At 35.9% G+C, this 20,558-nt stretch overlaps 1 protein-coding gene across 4 annotated transcripts in view; it reads left to right on the forward strand.

Annotated features, from left to right (window-relative positions):
* Positions 1 to 20,558, forward strand: part of LOC149807414 (F-BAR domain only protein 2-like) — a 150,139-nt gene that overhangs the window by 120,525 nt on the left and 9,056 nt on the right. For all 4 annotated transcript variants that reach the window (XM_089966526.1, XM_089966541.1, XM_089966532.1 and 1 more), the window contains 5 exons: positions 109 to 320; positions 2,323 to 2,478; positions 12,405 to 12,537; positions 13,277 to 13,479; positions 19,968 to 20,197. In XM_089966526.1, the coding sequence (XP_089822652.1) occupies positions 109 to 320; positions 2,323 to 2,478; positions 12,405 to 12,537; positions 13,277 to 13,479; positions 19,968 to 20,197 (934 nt within the window). The remainder of the gene's footprint in view (positions 1 to 108; positions 321 to 2,322; positions 2,479 to 12,404; positions 12,538 to 13,276; positions 13,480 to 19,967; positions 20,198 to 20,558) is intronic.

The raw sequence follows: 20,558 nt of genomic DNA on the forward strand, positions 1-20,558 counted from the left end.
GTATTATGATAAATAAGCATTAATGAAGAAATATATTTTACTCCCTCCAAACTTTCATAAACTGGTTTTTCTTCATGCAATAGTTTAACTTAGTCTACTTGTTTGCAGATACCAGCAAGACCTAGTAGTGGTCGGATGAGTCCCATGGCACCAGTGATGAACCGGTCAGAAAATAGTGTCACATTTAACACAACCTCCATGCCAGTAGGTTCATCCCGTGGCCCTAGTCCTCTTACAATTGGAATGTCTGATGTGGTGCCCCTAGCCGTGGCCTTTACAGAGACAATTAATGCATACTTCAAAGGCACAGATGCCACACAGTAAGTACTTGAATACTTACTCCCTCAATTATCAATGTTTCAGCCACACAGTAAGTGCTTGAACATCTGCTGTTTCAATGAGCTGGTTTAGGCAGTATGTGCCCATACAGGATTTTCACAAAATAGACAAAGTCCCACCAAGAAGGAATTTAATGGACCAAAAGTGGTGCACTAAAATGAGCAAGGCACATAGTTTTATCTTTCCATATCAATATATATTGGTAATCAACAAGAAAGCTTAAAAGATTTCAAGTTTAGACCATATCCCATGGATAAACTGCCCTCCCTTCTTCCAGGCTTTTTATATATTCCTAGATTATTCAACTTATACATGAGTATATATGGTGTAATGTTGTAGGGGCGTACAATTTAGACTTCACCTTCTCCCAAGCTATTGTAGAGTATAGGCAAAGAAAAGAAAGAGAAAAGAAGGCTATTTATATAGTTTTTCATCCAAATAAGAGATCAAATAAACTGTGTAAATGATATCACATTTGATGATGAGGTTTGCCTGTTGTGATCACACCATTGCCCCACGTTTTCAAATGAAAGTGGACAGCAGACCCCATTTCTTTGCAAACCTGGTTGAAACACTGCATTGTTTGTTATTTCAATGAAGTGAGTGTTTCAGGCTTGGCCCAGCTTTCAGAAAACAGCTTTAAATATGGTTCAAATTTTAGACACTGCTTATTTGTATACAGCAGTTGGATTATTGTGTTAAACCTATGTTTCGGATAAATATGGTTTTTATTCATTGTGTCCAGAAGTTCACAGTTAATTTGTCTTTGTAAAGTAAAATTCTTGTGTAAGACAACATCTGGAGTACATGCTCCTACCAAGAGGTTGTATGAAGGCAGGGCCAGGCCCTCTGCAGAGGAAGTCTTACACAAGGAAGTGCTAGAGACCATTTTTTTTAAAAATCAGAACAGATAGAAATAGTAATAAATATTTATAATATCTGTAAATCTGGACTAAATAACTTACATGCTGTATCTGGAAATCAGTTACTTTTGAATTTTTCAGAAATGATTGGATCTTTTAAACGATACACTTTACAGATATTGACATAATATATGTTTGGGTGGGTAGGTGGAAGTTCACCCTCCATTCTAAACAAAAAGGGTGAGGGATTTTTTAAATATTGGAAAGGTTTAACACGGACAGTTTGGGGTCATCAGTATGATGCATAATTCTTGCACATGTTGTGGATTGATTTTGAAAACAGTTGCTGAGAAGAAGGCATGAATCCTGTGATAGTTTACCCTATAGACCCTGAAGTTTACAACTGTGTTTATTTTTTCCTGTTAAGTGTTTAAACTTTTAGACCTTAATCTCTGAATATAACTTAGCTCTTATAGTGCTGGTACAACATTAATAATTCTTTTCACTAAACGTTATAATTATTAAGAAAATATTATTCCCGGCAACATTAATAATTATTTTTTGTTTCCAACAAATATCTGCAATAAATCTATTTTTATTCAGTTTAATCAAGATAGTGTTTACTTATCACATATTCTTGATCTATTCTCTGATGTAATTAGGTTAGAATGACCTGATTATAGTAGAATTATTACCTGCTTAATTTATAACAAGAATTATGCTGATAAACTACTTGCAAAACTAAGTTATCTTTGCTCCTCTCTGATGGCATGGCTGTTCTTTTCAAAAATGATTTAGGAATTGGAAGACCCTAGTCCATCAATTTTTAAAGAAAATATACAAATAGGGAAAATTTGCTTCAGGTTTAAATTGCTAAAATTGGGATTTATGGATGATTTTAAATATTCCTTGTTGGGACAGAGGCTTGCTTTTGCCCTCTGAGAACCTCAAAGCAAATCCCAGATGTTGTAGCCATACACATTGAAAATACTGATATTTTGGTATGGCTTTCGTGAACATAAGTATGTGTAGTTATGAGAATATATATATGACAGGATTTCTGTCTTATTGGTAAAATTAAATGTTCTTTGTGACATTTTTGTTTTTATTACCTTTTCAGATGTATTGTAAAGATGACAGGGAATGTGATGATGTCATTTCCTGCAGGAGTTGTGAAAGTGTTTACAGAAAATCCCAGTCCAGCCACTCTTAGTTTTAGGATTAAAAATTCATCAAGATTAGAAAGTTTAATTCTTAATAAAGAGTTAATAGCGCCGTAAGTACAAGGAAAAAATTTCAGTATATCCATTCGCAGTGACAAAAAAGCATGCATTACCATTGAATGCCACTCATCTGAGAACATTTGCATATTAATGCATATATTACTATGCAACTCTAATACTGCATTAGATTAAGAGTTCAGATTAATGGATTGGGCAAAGAACAGTTGTATAATTAATTATAAGCTATTTCTAGAGAATGTTAGAATAAAACGAGAGATGAGATTGATAATTAAGAAAAGTTGACTTCAGACACCAAGTACATGACTGAAATGACAATTTTTGTGGATGACTTATTTTTGTCACTATCATCTGTACTCACTTATAAGTTGGGTCCAATTGTGAACTGCATAACCTCAGATCTGCCATCATAAACTTGCCAACCTTTACGATTTTGCCTCAGGTCTTATGGAAATGACACTTAAAATGCAAACTTACTGAATTAGAGTACATAGTACAGAAATATAATTGTATGTGGTAAAATCCAGATACTGGCTTGGCCATTTTTGATTCATATCCAGGTTTCACATTAGATTCTGTGGAATTAGTCAGGGAACCAGACTAACTTTGCCAGAATACCTCATACACTTTAGACTGTATACATTTTGATACAAAACATCTGCATGATCGAGCTTTTGGTTACTTTTCTTTTTTAGATATGGCATCCAACAAGTTACAGACCAGGATGAAATGGACAGTAAATCTCTTAAAAAGATTTAGTAGTATTGACAAATAAAAGGGAATATTCACATTCATGGGGGAAAATGCAGGAGGGTAGCAGTTACGTTTAGTGGACATCATGTGCTGATTTGAATATGTCACTTGGGATTGACATCACAATGGCCCATATGAAATTTTTGTAAGGATTACATCAAGTTGAGAGATAATCAAGAAGCCATTGAGTTATGTAGGGTTTGGAAGTGCAGTTTTTGAAACTGTACTGGAGGCAATTAAGGTTCAAGTAAACTTTGCAAAATTTTTAGTTGAATTGAGTTGTTTACCATTGCTACATCAGTCTTAAATTACACTTCTGGACCTTGAGTGCATGTTTTCCAGCTTCACAATAGTGATACATGATATTTTGTTACACTTTATTGAAAACTGGTCAGACTTATGGAAAAAAATTGACTGCCTTACTGAGAAGGTCTTGACAGGTCTGCCGTCACATAATGTGCAGGCAGGTGTGGGTCTATTCAGTTTGATGGGTGTAATGAATAAAACAAATAAAATAGATTGTTCTCTACTGGCTCAGTATGTGATGGCAGATCATGGTCTATTTTATTTGCAGTTGGACCCAACTCAAAAACAGTTACATGCAGTTCTTAATTTGGTTTATAAAAAAAAAAATTAAAACCAAACTCATTCAGTCATTAAAACAGAACTACTAATGGCCAATAATAAATAAAGGATCTTGAATAAGTGCTCATTTGAAATTAAAAATTTATGAAACAAATTAAATACTTACCATCTTTTGCATGCTTTGTAAAGCTTATTTATCTCCTATTTCCAATTTTGTTTTGTTTTTGTTTCAAGGGCACTTTAAACACATTATTGGCTGTAAAATGCTGAGGAAATGAGAGCTAATTGCCTTTTACAAGGATACACCAAGGTAGTTAACCCTGGCTGGTCTTGGTAGGCATCAAACCTGGGACCTTAGGGTTTAGAGTTTGACACACAATCAAATGAGCTATCATGACTAATTGTATTTATGTGAAAGCTGTTATTTAATTTGTGTCTTCACAAGAGGTGCATACAAATGCAGTCTATTGATTAATATTTATTGTATCATTCCATGTGTATTATTGTACTTGATTTCTTTGTCTCAATTCACCAGCAGATAAAAGAACCAAGGTTTAAAATGTCCAGTAATAATGGAGGTGGGTGGGGAAGGCAACTCTTTCATTTTTAAAATAGTTTGTAAAAGTATGTAACAATGTACATCATACTGATTTTTGCAAACAAAGACATGTTGTTTGACAGAATTCTTGTCTTATATTACATAATTTATTTTATTGTTTCAGCTGATGTTCAGAATGATACGATATAAGTGTTACTTCCCGAGTTGGCAGCACATGTTGGCATCAACAGTGTAATGACTGTGTTAAAGTTTTTGCTAGTTTTATACAGTGGAAGTACATCATTGCATAGTTGACTTGTTAAATATCATATTCACCACTAACCCGATTTCTTTATTAAATTGTAATACCTTAGGTGAACTACTATTTCTTCACAAATCTAGCCCTCCCAGGCTAAAATATATTAGCTAAAAGCTGAAAGTTTTCTGCCTACATAAGTGGATGTTAGAGTGATCTCCCCTTGGTACAGGGATTGGTGTCAAATCCCATGAATACTTAAGTTACTACTTCTGCTTGTGTGGAGTAGCATGCTGTCTATGTACAGACAGGTCTTGCAATCCACATACAAGCAGTTTAGAAGTTTTCTACCTTAAATCAAGTTGGAGGAGTGTTCTCTTCAAAGGGAAGAAAACTACATCTATAAATTTTCAACTTTTCTGTTCTTTCTTTCTTTGATGACGAAGTTTCTGGATTTTCAATATCATCACTTTGCCTTCCTCACACACTTAGGTGCCCTTGTTATGTACATCCAGGTCACTAGTGCTGTCACAGAACTGTATAAATCCTTTTTTTAATTAAATACATGTACTTTCGTTTTTGTGTACAACGATACACGAGGGTGATATATGTATATTGTGCAAATATTTCAAAATAGTGAGTTTGGTTCATCCTATGCTGCACGTGCAAAGTGCTTTCGATGGGAAGAACCAAATACTTCCAGCGCACAGACATGTATTACGGCATCATCTGTGTATAAATGCCTCACCGTAAGAAAAAATCTTTACGGAATGTCTTGTCAGTGAGGGGTCTACTTTAAGAACTTGCACATCTTCAGCTCTAGAGTTATGTGAGTTATTAATTTCTTTTGTATAAGTTGTAACTATTGTACTACCGCGTTTATTTTTGTATATTTTCTGTGTAGCTTTGGCTTACTTAGTATTTTGCAATTATTTTCTATTCTTGTTTGTGACTTAGCAAGAGATTTATATTAGCAATATATAAAGTTGCATTTTTAAGAAACATTGAGTACTGTAGAATTCTTGTCGGGCACGGTTAGGTTCACTTTTGAACTTGTGTATTGTTTTGTCATTATTGTGCCGATTATGTAATCTGTGTAGCTTACCATATATAACGTCATTACGTTTGATCGTATATGCCCGTGTCATGCATAGTACACGGTGTTAGATGTATTATCAGCTGACCAGAGTGAACAGAGTGGTCGGACTGATCAGAGTGATTGGAGTTGTCATGGTACAAGCTGTAGAGCTAACCATAGGAATTGACTGTAGCAGCTGTGAAGCTGAACCATAGCAGCCGTAGAGCTAAGGAAAGTGTTGCTGGTTGTGTAGCAGGTGATTGGGTGTTGCTGACCAAGATAGGTGGGCACTGATTGCTTGATTGACCAACCTGGAATACTGACTGCTTGATTGACCAATGTGACTAGTAGCCAAGTGTGCTGGTAACGGAGTGTGTAACTCCATACATATAATCTTTTAGCTTTGGGCTTATCTTTGGGGTTTGTAATACCCAGTGTGTTTTTGGGACTGTTAAGATATTTTGTACATCTGTCCTTTTGTTTTCATTATTTTCACTATTTGAATGGGGCCCCGAGTGGCCAAGTGGTTAAAAGCGCTCTCCATTACAGATCACTGCCATCTCACCTCTGTCTGTATGGGTTCGAGTCTCAGATTCAGCTAATGTGGGTATGTGAGAAAGCTTGCCAGTAGCTTCTTGTGGGTCTGTGGTTCTTTCTGGGGGTTTTCCCGGGTTCTTCCTCTACCATTAATACTGGCCGCCATGTATAGCCTATCATGTGCTGAAAAATGGCGTTAAACCCTACAACAACAACAACACTATTTGAGTGCATACATTTTTACTATATGAGTAAAACATAATTCTTTCGTTGTGAAATCGCTGTGAATCAATCACCCTTTGTCCTTGTACTGTGTAAGGTCATTTATTTGTATTTTCATTATTTAGTTCATGTGGATTATGTTAATTGATCCAATATTTGGATATTATATACACAAGCATTAATCATAATTCATAATTCATATCATTCAAAGTCCCGAGTGGCTGATTGGTTTAAAGTGCTCACCATTATGGATCACTGCTATCTCACCTCTGTCTGCGTGAGTTTGTGTCTCGGATTCGGCTAATGTGGTTATGTGAGAAAGCTTGCCAATAGCTTCTCGTGGGTCGGTGGTTCTTTCCGGGGGATTTCCCAGGATCTTCCTCCACCATTTATACTGGCCGCCATGTATAGCCTATCTTGTGATGAAAAATGGCGTTAAACCCTGCAACAGTAACAACAACAACATCATCTCATTCAAATCGTTTATCATTAAACATTGTATTTGTGTCACCATCAAAAGTGTTCTTTTGTAAATCCGAAATCCCACCCAGTTATCTTGTTACAAGTGCATCCCCTCATATTGCTGTAGCTGCATATAAGTAGGTGCCGGTCTTTTGTGTGATTCATAAATATTGTTTTTATAATTTCTGCTATGGTCAGATATAAATAAGTTTTCTGTTGATCTTGTTTTAGCATCCACTTCCTAGTTATATACGTGATGCTCTACTGATTTTACCTGTATAGCCTGTCATTTGGTCTTTCCGACTGGTAACACTATCTTAGGGGCCCAGAGTGGCCGAGTGGTCTAAAGTGCTCTCCATTACAGATCACTGCCATCTCACCTCTGTCTGCATGGGTTCGAGTCTAGGTTTCGGCCAATGTGGGTATGTGAGAAAGCTTGTAGCTTCTCGTGGGTCGGTGGTTCTTCCCGGGTTCTTCCTCCACCAGTAATACTGGCCACCATGTATAGCCTATCATGTGCTGAAAAATGGCGTTAAACCCCACAATAACAGCATTATCTTACAAACGATTTTACATGCACTTTGAAAGTATTGAGAATAATGCTTCAGTGCATTTTTATGTGCATTTGTTTGGTGTGTACTTTAGAAAGCTCAGTTATATTGATGTATAGTTTCTGCTGTGATCAGATATGATCAGGTAACTTTTCTAAGCATAATTTAGTCTTCGCGGCCACTTCATAGTTACTATAAGCAACACTTCTGTGATTTTACTTGTATAGGCAGTCAATTTGCCTTTCCATCTGGTAACTTTTTTTAGAATTGATATTTTAGCATCCACTTCATAAGTATTAATTGCAACAATACAATACTGTACCAGTATGGGTCACCACATGTGCCTTTTTACAAGTAATTCATGTAGGGTGTAGCTCTGCATGTACACTATTAAGTTGATAAAGCAGAATGCATGCTGCACTACACCTGTATATATTGTCTGTTCTGTTTTGTCTTACAGATTTAGTCCATGGGCTTGACCAGACTGACAACCACTTTACTTGTGTTTTACTTCCGTTATCAATCTACAAATAAATGTCAAACTTGCATATTATGGAAAGATGTCACTTGGCAGCAGTAGTGGGAAGGCACTGAAGCCACCATATCACTTCGTGAACTGAGATAGAGAGCAAACAGTCTTATTTGTCATCTCACATATAAGAATTATGGACTGGCTACATAGATCAATATCCTTGACCCAGTCTCAATCTCAAGAACTGGACGTCATACCAACTAGGATGGTTCTGTCCTGTCACAACTGGACACTGCGATATGCTGATGATCAAAATAAGTCACAACCACATTATGTCAGACAGTATCAGCCACCAGAAGAATGAGTTTTGTCCAGTTTCACAAACCCATGTTATACAGGTACTCTCATTGGTCAGTCTAACCCACATAGTGTCACTAGGCACTTCCTTTCTACAATGCTGAGCTTAGTGCCTCATTATCCAAGAGATGTCACTTCACTTTGTCCTCAGGCCTTTGTCACTCAAAGGGAGCCTTACTTGAGTTACAGCTTGGAATTTACCATGTCTAACCCAGGATGTTCTGCAAGTTAGTAGGCCACCATTCTCACCATTCTTCTCTAGCTACTTTGCAGGTAGCACAAGAAACTTTCAGCTTCACACCTTTATCCAAAGACAACTAAGCTTGCTTGCATGCCGTCTCAACATTATTAAATATTATTTAATGTGTAAAGACTTAGCCTTACTGGCTTTGAAGAAGTTCTCCACCTACTGCCACTGGAGTTCTTCCTTCTTTCTCCATCTACCAGTGTATCCCCCAGGGGTGCAAAACTGAGGTTAAAAAAAACCTTGGTGTCAGAACTGGGGGTCAAATAAAAAATGTGGTGGTCAATAATGTATTGACAAATTTTCATATGACTCGTACTTTTTCAGCTTGAAATAGGATATTGCAACTTGCACAACATTCTCTCTCTTTACATACAAATAAATCAGCATGTACAATTAACAAACAAATGCATTGTCCATTCAAAGAATAAAATATTAGTTCATTTTTCTTTTAAAGTTGTACTTTTTTAAGTCTCATTATAATCAGTACGAAGCAATATTATAGCCCAACACTGTACATACAAGCCAATACAAAAAGCTAAATATTTTTAACAAAATGGCAGTCAAATTTCTGCCTTTCATAAAATGTGTACTATTATCGGTTTTGTTGTACTTCGTCCTAGAACATAATTATCCAGATATCAAGGAGGATAATGATTCATATTCTTTCTAATAAGTTGCACTTGAACTTTAAGATCTATCTTTTATTGCAGCAAAGTTAAAAACCAACAAAATCTGTAATGACCTGCTGACTTTGTGATCCAAATAACGCATTTGTCTCTGCAAGTTTACTGATTTCTTTGTTGTGAAAGAATGTCTTGGGTTATAATGTGTTCTCCAGATATCTTGCGGCGAACGAGGGCAGATTTTGAAAAATTTTAAAACCCTGTCAAGAAAGGATTATTCACTTTTGCAGTCTTTGCAATCACGCGATCGTAAGTCACACCTGTAATCCAAATGTATGAATACCGTATTCCAGTCAAGGGCATTATTTTCTCCATTTTTCATTAAAGTTAGATCCACAGTTATTCTTCTGTGTTCTGCTTCTTTCACTTTCTTCGCTAATGATTTTTAGTACACGTTGTTTTAATCTGGAGATCACTTTCTAGTGCAACATGCATTGAGATTAAACGTCTAGATGACAGCTTACTGAGCTCGATGGAAATCGCGTGAGAGCTTGCGAGATTAGGGAAGCTACTCCGTCATAACATTGCCTATGCTAGTCTGGTTCATTGTTGCGAATGTTCCCTGCTATATGAATAGAGGAGCGCAAGGCAAGGAACAAACAAAGCACGGAACCAGTCAATGCATATGCTTGAAGTATATATGATGCCATCCATCGTCCAATGCATTTGGTATTAAATAAATCCTGATCACATTATGAAAATCCTTTGCATCAGGAAAACGCATGGCAACAAAATGTGTGTGTCGATATTCTCCAGCGTGCGTCCCTGACGCACAAATGTGCGTAAAGGGAAACGATGATCTACAACAATTGCCAGGTCTAAGTTCAGACATCTGAAAAGCAGTCCTAACAAATCTACGGCTGTAGTAAACCACAGTTCTTACAAGCAGAAGTGGACAAGAGGCAGAGGGTGTTCAGTTTTGTCAATGTTTCTCTCCACAAGAGCCTCCCAGTCCCAAAAATTCAAATAATCTTCACACCACTCAGATGGGAGAAGGCTCCAATTCTTCGCTGCTGAATGGGACAAAATGTACCACGATAACCTTTGGACTTGACAATTGGTTTCCAAGGGAAAAGATTGCAGAGATTGTTCAAGGACCAAATCCACTTGGAATCTGTCCTACTGAATCTTCAGCTGTCAAAAGCCAGTTTTCTGGAACAAAAGTGGACAAGAGGGAGAGATAGGGTAATCGTTTTTGCCAGTGTTTCTCTCTACAAGAGCCTCTCTGTCTCAGAATTGTAGTCATCTTCACTCCACCCTTATGACATCCTGGTATGGAGAAAGGCTGCAATTTTTTCGTTGCTAAATGGGACAAGATATAACATGATAACCTATGGACCCAGCAGTGGTTTCCAATGGACTCAGTAAGGATGCTACAAAAAAGCAAACTACAACTCAGTTTAATTTTCCAAGGATTATTTCTGAAACTTCATTATTGTATTTTAGAGTTATCATCAAAGTTTAGTGCAGTGGTGCCCATGATTTGAATCCAAGGAATGTACTTCATTCATCGGAATGTACTTCATTCAGTGCATGTTCAGAACTACAGTGTACATGCTGTGGCACAGTTATGTAGATACGCTGATTTGCCAAATTGCAAGCATTGAATCAAACCCTGTTGTTGTTCATTGTTCTCATACTGGGAAAATATTTTAATGAGTTTGGTATTTACAATTTCAAGGCAAAATAAAAATGTAATTACTGGTGCACTGATATAAAAAGTCTAATGCAATAACATATAAGCTAACAATAATTGAGTCAAAAGGGAGAGGTTGTGTTAAAGCAACCTGGGAATGCTCAATTCTTGTTATCATTGCATCAGATTGTACACAATTCTGAATTAGGCAAAAACAATAAGAAATCAGAAAATTAAATTTCTTGACTTTTCAAACAAATTTATACCATTTCTATATAATAATTGTACATGTCAACCCCGAGAGACTTATACGGTTAATTTTTGCTAATGTAAGTTTGCCTAAATAAATGCATTTCGAACTTACCATGTGCATCTTGTGTTGTCGTCTCTGACTTTTGGGTCTGCTTATATATGGGTCATGCACTTTTTACTGTTTATACCTATTCATTTTGGGAGGTATATACGGTACATGTTGTCAGTGGACCTGAACTACATGTATTTCCAACAAGAGGGTCAGTGATACTTATGATGGCCCCTTACTTTCATTGCACTGGTAATCAGACTTTCATAATTAATTCCTGTCTACTCTGGACACTACATCTCACATTCATCTACAGGACCCATTGCGAGCTCTGAATTGGTTCTTTAGAAGGACCAAGCATTTAGGGAGTTCATGCCTCTTCTTAACCCATCATCGAGGGTAAGAAAACATATCAGCACAGACGTTTTCTTCTGAATAAAGTGGGTTATTCATTCTGCATATTGGAAAATAACCCCAGATCAAATGAATTTACTTTGGATCTTGGTTCATGAAGTTAAGGCAGCCATCATATACATTGTATTTGAGCAAAACTGTTCTATGTTATTATCCATGTCATGCGATGGAGATCCACGTACACTTCTCAAGCTTTTATCTCGGAGATTGTTCGTTCTAAAAGACGAGACAGATATGATAGGATTTGTAGCCATGGCACAGCGGATTACCTTACTTTGTCGTTAACAGCTTAATAAGGACACAACTTCCACTGGTCGTGCTGGAGGGAAACTTGTTCCCTTTGGAAGCTGCTCACTGATATATGGGGTCTATTCTCCAGTCAGGTTATCTGTTTGTCTCACATACTAAGGGGATCAGAAATGGTCTCTGGGGGAGTAAGAGGATATATCTCCCTCCACCTCTTACCTGTCCTATGATCGGATAACATATTTGAAGAAGAAACCTTTTTTCTTGTAAGATATCTTTTATAATAATACTTACCCAATCATAATATACATACAATCTCCCAGTCTCCTTGCAGTTACATCCATATAGAGAGCATGCGTTCTGTTTCAGTAGTTACTGAAGAATTCTTTGGATTTGGTGCCAATCCTATATAATGGGAAGGTTACTCTAACTGCTATCTAAATGGGTGGATAATTTTTGGCATATTAGCTAAAACATTTTCACCAGGGAGGACTGGATTTGCAAGGTAATAGTAGTTCTTCTAAAGTATTATGATCTGTTCAGTATTCTTGAACAAACATTTTGCTAGAAATAACTGTTTTTTTATTTAACTTCCACATGTGTTCATTACTTTCCTGTTTCAGAGATCCTAGTCTGAGTGCAGAAAATAATCCTGTTTATTCATTTGATATGACAGCATTGTCAGAGCATCTCAGGCAACAGGGAGAGCAAAATAAGTTAGCCTCCTACTTCAACATAGATATTCTTAAGTACCAGGTATGTATGCACTTACCCATGGTATTTTATCAACCTATGTATCTATCAGTCTGCAATCAGAATTGGCTCTGCTTTTTTCATAGTGCATTGGAAGATCTAGGTTTGCACTGTTATGGATATTTGGTAAAATGGTGGAAATTTATTAGGTAGAATAAATATTGTAGAATAGAATCAGTTAGAAAATTGTTAGATAGCAGATCTGGGACTACACTCTTGATGGAAATTTCTTACATAGAATATAAATATTGTAGACCTGGATCATCTGGCAAATTGTTCAGCAACAGATCTGGGTCTATGCTGTTGATGGAAATTTATGAGGTAGAATAAACATTGTAGACCCAAATCAGTTGGTATTTTGTTCAGTGGTAGAATTGGGTCTTCACAGTTTGTAGACATTTATTAGGTAGAATAATATGGTAGATCCGACTCAGCTGGCACATTATTCAATGACAGACCTGGGTCTACACTTATCAGATATGTGTATCATGACATAAGCATGCTGAAAGACATCTTGTGGAATTCATACTTTTTTCCTTAAAAATACTTCATAAGCAAAGCCACTAAATTCTGAACAAAATTTTGCATGTAGTGGACTTTTAAGAAATTCAGCTTGAATAGAAGAAATACATGCATATTCAGAATGGTTCATTTCCAACAAATTTTGCAATAAGAACTTAGCATCTATTAATATGTAGTAAGTAATGTATTTATATTTATTTATTTATGCATTTCCTTGTAGATAAAGGCAGCTCCAGGAGTGGAGAGCACACCATTACCATTAGTGGTATACTGGAAATGTGAAGAGAAATCCACAGATTATCGGTTGGACTACAAATTGAATTCCGTGGCCATGTCATCAGCTTCAGTCTTGAAAAATATTGCGGTGTCTGTCATTGTTGATGGAGGTGTTGTCAGTATGAAAAGCATTCCTGAAGGAATATGGTATGTAAATTCACAAAAGTACTTTATATGGGATGTTCTTCATGCACAAAAACAATTTGAGTTAAAAAAAAAAAAATTGTTTGAAGTCTTCATTAACTTAAAAAAAAATAGTTGTTCATGTGTATAATATCATTCATAACTAGTTGTCCTTTATTGTACATTATTTTGCCCAAAGACAATATACTAAGATCCCAGACAAAAGAGTGGACTCACTGACAGTTACTGGATACAGAGATGATTGTGTGATATGGTAAGGGGAATTTGTATGTTTTAACTACTACTGCCATTTTAATGTTTCTGTCAATTAAATCCAAACAGTTTCAAAATCAAGAAAAAGAATCATTAGTTGAGATATTTTCCATAAATCCTTTTCACACAACTTAAAGCATTTGAAAAAAATTGCCATAAAAACAAGGCTCTGTTAATTTCAGCAAATAAGTTGAGGTAGTTACAAAAGAAATAGATTGGATTTGTTTTTACAGATGGCTTAAGGTTAATAATGACAGTCCACTTAGTTTTATATGGAGATTCTGAAGTATAGTTGTCTTTAATTACAAATTTAAATGAAATATTCCTCTCTGTGTGTGTGTGTATGTATGTGTGCATTTCCACAGCATATATATATATATATATATATATATATATAGATATAGATATATATAGATATAGATATAGATAATGCAGAATTGCAGGAATTGGGCTTATTAAAAAATTACACAGGAAAATCAACTGAATTTATGAATATTTGGCATAATATCTACAGGCACCACCTTTATTTCTTAATCCAATCCGTCCCATATTTAAACATCCCCTCCTTTATTTCATTTGTTGGGGGATTTTCATTTCTAAAATAGACCTTGCCTTGCATACCTGGAGCTTTCTAACTAGACTTTGTGGCTGCATGTCAGAATGTATCAGAGCAAAATGTGTGAAGCCTTGGCCCAATGTGAAAAGAAGAAAGATCCTAGCAGCAATAACCAATTTATACTATGATATTCCAAGGTTTGCTTTAAAGAGACCTGGTAAAATAAAACATCACTGTCTATCTTGCTTGGAAATGCTCATCAGTTTAGTGTCAGGTATTTTCAAGTTGGTAGGTCTGCTTGTTGTCAGTTAATAATCTCTTGTATCCAGCTTTTGACTTTCCCATCTATACAACATACAGAGAGAGGAACTTTATATCCATTACAGCTGCTAGGTGGCTTTGAATCAAGCAGATCTTTAGCAGTTTAAGCATGGGTTCATACACACTAGCCTCTCAATAACTATCTTCAACTCATCTCTCTACAAAGTTGGTATGGTATTATATTTTTATGTATTTGACATGAGTGTATGTCATTGCAGTTATGTATGAGCATTTATTGTGATTAAATATTAATTATTGTTTATCAGAAGCTTAATACTAAAATAGTTTAACCAAAGTCTTTTCAATCCTGATTGTTGAATGACCTGTACCTTAAATATCATCAAACAACTCCTAGCTGCTGAAACTTATTGATCGCTATTGAAGTTTACAATGATAGCCATGTACTAAACTGGGTCAAGAAAAGAGGATGTTGGATCTATTATAACAAATAACAGGGTTTACAAATTTGTTTTAACACATATTCTGCAACATTCAATCAAGTTTTTACTGGATCATACCATTAGGTTGACCTCATCCAAAAATGTTCACATTATTTAACATTGATTTTGCCATATGTACTTCTTGGGTATTGAAATTAGAACCTTTGAAATGAATATGGATGTAAGAGGATCCAAATGAAATGAATAATTGCCATTTAAAGATATGTGTAATCAAATTCTAAAATATGACACTCATTACGGAAATAGTCGGTTCTGAATGTCTACATGACCTTGTGACTTTTTACAATACATGTTGTAATCATTATTTTTGAATTTTGATAAATATGTCTAATAATGGTTTTGTTGTTAATGGGAGAGTGTCCTCCCTTATTTTGGCAATCTAATGGATGCAAGTACACTCTGCCATCCAGCATATGTCCAAACTTTACCTTGAGGCCAGCAAGTCTGGGCACATGGGGTATCAGAGTTCAGACAATGTTGAAAGTGTTTGAATTTGAATAGTTGCTTTAACAAGTTTTTAAATTTGAGGACAGCTCCAAAAGTACTGGAAAAGTGCTTGAAAATGCTCAGTAGTTTTTGAAAAGTGTTTGAATTTTGAGACAAATTTATTCATTTTTCATTCGAGAAAAAAAAAATCTGTTAGAAAAATGAGAAGCCCAATATTCATGAAATTTACTTCTGTGTTGGGTCACTTGCATATTTCAGTAAATCTTCTGATTGGGTCTCTTTTATTTGTTGATTAATACTTAACCTCTTTTAGATTGTAACTACCACAAGTTGTAAATTTGCTGATAGCTGCGGCATCAAACTTTCAGTGAAATTGGTTTGCTAATTAAAGCTAGATACCAGTGAATGGTTGCCAAATTTTTGTAAGCAGGGTTGATTCTTGATTGACCCATAAAATCTGTTTAAAAAAAGTCTCTCAAATACTGAGGGTTTTATTCCAGACTTTTTTCAAGTGCCCATAGCAAGTTGAAAATTAGAACTAGTCGTAGATCAACAAGTACCTGGCCATTCCTAGGTTAAAAATGAAATTGGCATGTCTCTCAGGCTTTCGGTAAAAAGGGATAAATTTACAGCCAGTCTAGACCTACCAATGCTTATTTTCACATCCCTGTTCACCCAATGTCATGTAACCTTCATTTTAATTACGAAGCAACAATATGGCACTTTTGTGCACTCCCATTTGGTCTCAACATCAGCCCATAGGCATTCACAAAGAACATGAACTGCATTGAAGCTCTCTATCAATTGACCTCGTAATCAGTGAATGTGGAATACCTAGACAACATCCTCCAAAAGAATACAATAAGTTCATTTTTGGTGGAAAGCAGGAACAATCTTCTCTCCTTCCCTTTTGAGTCAATTAGGGTTTCTAGTTAAATGGACAACCCATTCTAGCATTTTGTCCACCTTAGTAAGGTGTTTTTGACCAATTTCAACCTCATTTTCCATCCTCATGTATGTGTGGCATAGACTATTGAACTCACAGTCAGTTTTCAACATGATGCAGATTTCAGCAAGAGAGTTTCTACATCTCACTTTTCTCACTGCAACAGCAGATTTGATTCTTCTCAGCCACCTTTTTATGAGCCATTTGTAGATGACCCTACTGGCCCAGTGGTGCCCCTTTTCCTTTTGAATCGATCAGTGAGTTGTGATCTCAACCAAAATAGCATCATTCCTGCATCACTGAGGCAACAAACAATGGCTTGTTGCAGGAATTCTGCTGGAAAGGCCCAAACCAGAAGTTATGATCTGCAAATGCAGCAGTGCATACAATAGAGGAGTCGACCTGCTTCACTATAGTTAATGGCAAGTGTGGGCCAGAGGGATTATTGCTTCACATCAGCCTTAAAGAAATGAAGGATATAGTAAACACATTTTGTTTCTGGAAGGATCAGCTGTTTCGAAAGGTAGTTCTTATCATGTCAGATGACTTGGTGGTGGTGACCTGTTTCCTCAAACATGAGAACAAATTCACCTGACTTTTGCATTCTGGTTTGGATTTTTCTGTGCTAATGCACCTAACTAAAGATCTTAGTCCATATCAGACATGATCCCTGGCAGGTTGAATATCCAGATCAACTCCCTTTCAAGAAGTGTGTTAGACCCTTCACACAGAGTGGTCTGTCCATCCGATGGTCTTTCAGTGGATTGTATTCTTTGGAGGCATCCACTGATGGACCTTTTTACAATGAGGCCCAATAACAAACTGTTCACTTCATCTCTCCAGTCCTGGATCCAGAAGTCTGGACTGTGGCTGCACTATCAGTCAAGTGGCATGGGTTTGGGCTACACTTATCCCATTCCTGTCCACCACCACCACCCTTTACTGTTCTGGTACTGAGGACAATACAGCAAATTAGGGGTCAGTAAATAGTATTATGTTTATTTAATTAGTGTTATTTGTTAGCTTTTCTTAATGATTATGTTATATACATTTGTATTTTTTACTTGTCCTTGTTCAGAATTAAGTCCCCTGTGTTCCTGACCAGGGACATTTATTTTGTAAACAACATAATACATTGCTAATTTTTCTCTATAAGTGTGGATTTAATATTCAGATCATTATTAATGTAAACATGTCTACCTTAGTTTGAGTTAAAAGAGACAGTTAAGATTCTGACCTCAGAACATTTCTAGAATGGAAAATTTCATTAAGTGACAGTATTTTCTGAAGAAGGTAATTGCAACCTATATCACATAGAGGACTATATAATCTTGTTCATCTAAACATTACAAATTCTTGCCATAACATCTTGATACAGAATCAGTCTTGTTGTGTTCAGTTTTTCATTGGGTGGATTTATTAAATTATTATTCACTGGAATTATGAAATGCTCAGTATATTCTTGGACTGGAACATTAATTTAAAGTTAGTTAATTCAGACAAAACTTTTTGGATTATATTGTTGTGAGATAACTAAAGGCTTTGCACATCATCACGATCCTGACCACTGGCACATTAACATGTTTGAAACTACAGGCACATCAACACATTCACTATTGGAACTTATTTTGGAATGTAACTGGAATTCATTTGGAACATCATACATTTGGACATGTGATAGAACTATGTTGTTTGTATTTGAACCATAATAAACAACAGAAGGATGTCATAGCTACAATTTCTCAATCACATGATTTTATTTTTTCTGGAAAATTTATTCCCAATAATGTCCAACAGTTAAAAATAATCCATCTTAAGTTATTTAAGTTGGATTTTGATTGTTGTTGTTGTTGTTTTGGGGTTTAACGCCATTTTTCAGCACACGATAGGCTATACATGGCGGCCAGTATTAATGGTGGAGGAAGAACTGGGAAAACCCCCGGAAAGAACCACTGACCCACGAGAAGCTCCTGGCAAGCTTTCTCACATAACCACATTAGCCGAATCCAAGACTCGAACCCATGCAGACAGAGGTGAGATGGCAGTGATCCATAACGGAGAGCGCTCTAGACCACTTGGCCACTCGGGGCCCCTTGGATTTTGAAATGTCAAAATTGAACACTTGGTTGTTTAACTTTTCCAACCAATCTTTGTTTATTTTGTATTAATAGCAACACCACTAGCATAGAACACAATCAGCCATCACATAGTGCTCAAGCAGATCTGGTTCTGCACTGTTCTGTTTTTGTTTCTTCTCAAGTCCATGGTAGTGGAAAGCCAGACATATCATTTTCCTGACGTTTGCAGTAGTTGAAGTTTTCATTCAGAGTTTTCATCTGCTTACATTTCCTAAGCTCCTTAATGGGTTGTCATCATACTTGGCATGCATCATTATGAAATTTTGGCAATTCTTTCTGATGGTCTTGCTTACCTATATGACCTTGATGGCAAGGTCTCAATCATGACAATTTGCTTTTAGCATATGATTAATATTTTTTTCACATCGTTTTATTCCCTAAACTTCTTAATAGATTTTCATCATAACTGCACAGATCATTATGACGCTAGTATGTACAATTCTTTCTGACACTGTTTCTCATCCTTATGAACTTGGGTCACAGTAACAATCATAGAAAACTGTGTTATGTTTTGTTAACTTTTTTTTAGTCAGTTAGGCTGGTCATAGACCTGAAGAGCTTATGGGATGGACTGTTGATTGTTGTCTATTGTCCAATGTCCATCCATTTGTTAACACAAGTTTATTTTCTCTACTACTCCTAAACAACTTGGAGGATTGCCACAAATCTTTGCATACTCATTCACCCAGGGTCTAGTTGGTTCCATACTGAAATTGTGCTGCTCAAACATCCAATATGGCTGGCACATCAGCCTTCTTAAAAGGTCTTGTTATCACTACTCTTCCTGAATAAGTTTTATCAGCATGGGTTTTCACTAAAAGACTTGTGATGTCTAGCTGCTCCTAAATGAAAAATGTGCCAATATGACAGCCTTTTTAGATAGTAGAATTTCAGTCCCTTCAAGGAATTCTTGTTTATATATTTCTAACACCCAAGATTGATTTTTTTCATACCTGATATGAGCCATAAGGAAACTAAGACAATTCAGTCAGCAACATGTTAGCATTTCAGTTTTGACCATGGGGGTGAAGGTGACAATCACAGAAAATTTGTGTTAAGTTTTTGGCTAAAGATTTTTCATTTGCTTATATCCGGTACCCATTGATGGATTTTCTTCATACTTGGTTTGGAACATTATGAAGTTGAGGCAATACATTCTGCAACATGCTTGCTCAAACTTTTGACCTTGGAGCCAAGTTAACATACTTTACAACAATATTTTGATCATTGGCTCAAATTAAAGGCCCTGACCTTTCTTTTGATTTTAAGAAAATAGTATAAATCTTTAGCTGAGAATATTCACTACAGAATGTATGTTGTACATCAGTAAAAACAGTATTTGCTTCTATTTAAAAAAATTGTGCCTTCAGGAATGAAGAGCAAAAGAAGGCTTCATGGAAGGTGAATGACATATCGGAAGTCAGTGAGAATGGCACCAATGGTTGCATCCGAGCCAAATTCGACTTGTCAGCTGGGCCATCCAAACCTAGCTCAACCATACTACAGTTTGTTTCTGAGAATTCCACATTGTCAGGGGTAGAGTTTGAACTTGTTGGGCAAGGCTACAGAATATCACTAGCAAAGAAAAGATTTGGTGCAGGTAATTTTTTTCAAATTTACTTTATGGTCTGCAAAAATTCAGGAATTTACAAGCAAAAATCTTTAGCCTGAAATGTTTTGGTAAATATTTTTTAAACTTGGTGTATGATTATTTTGTGCTTATCCCATTCATTATATTATTGAATAAAGTAATATTTTTCTTTTGGTCATTTTCAGTTCACATAAAACATTCAGTTTTGATTGTTTTACAAATAAAGTAGCACAATTATTACGTTTTGATTTACCATACAAAATACAGACAGTATTTAAAAGAAATTGAACTTACCAAATCTCAGGTTTATTTAAAATCAAAGATAATATTTTCAAACATATATAATAATGTAATTGTGATTGCTCCAGCA

Source organism: Sinohyriopsis cumingii, chromosome 1 (genome assembly GCF_028554795.1).
Source record: "Sinohyriopsis cumingii isolate HCF-2022 chromosome 1, ASM2855479v2, whole genome shotgun sequence".
NCBI lineage: Eukaryota > Metazoa > Mollusca > Bivalvia > Unionida > Unionidae > Sinohyriopsis > Sinohyriopsis cumingii.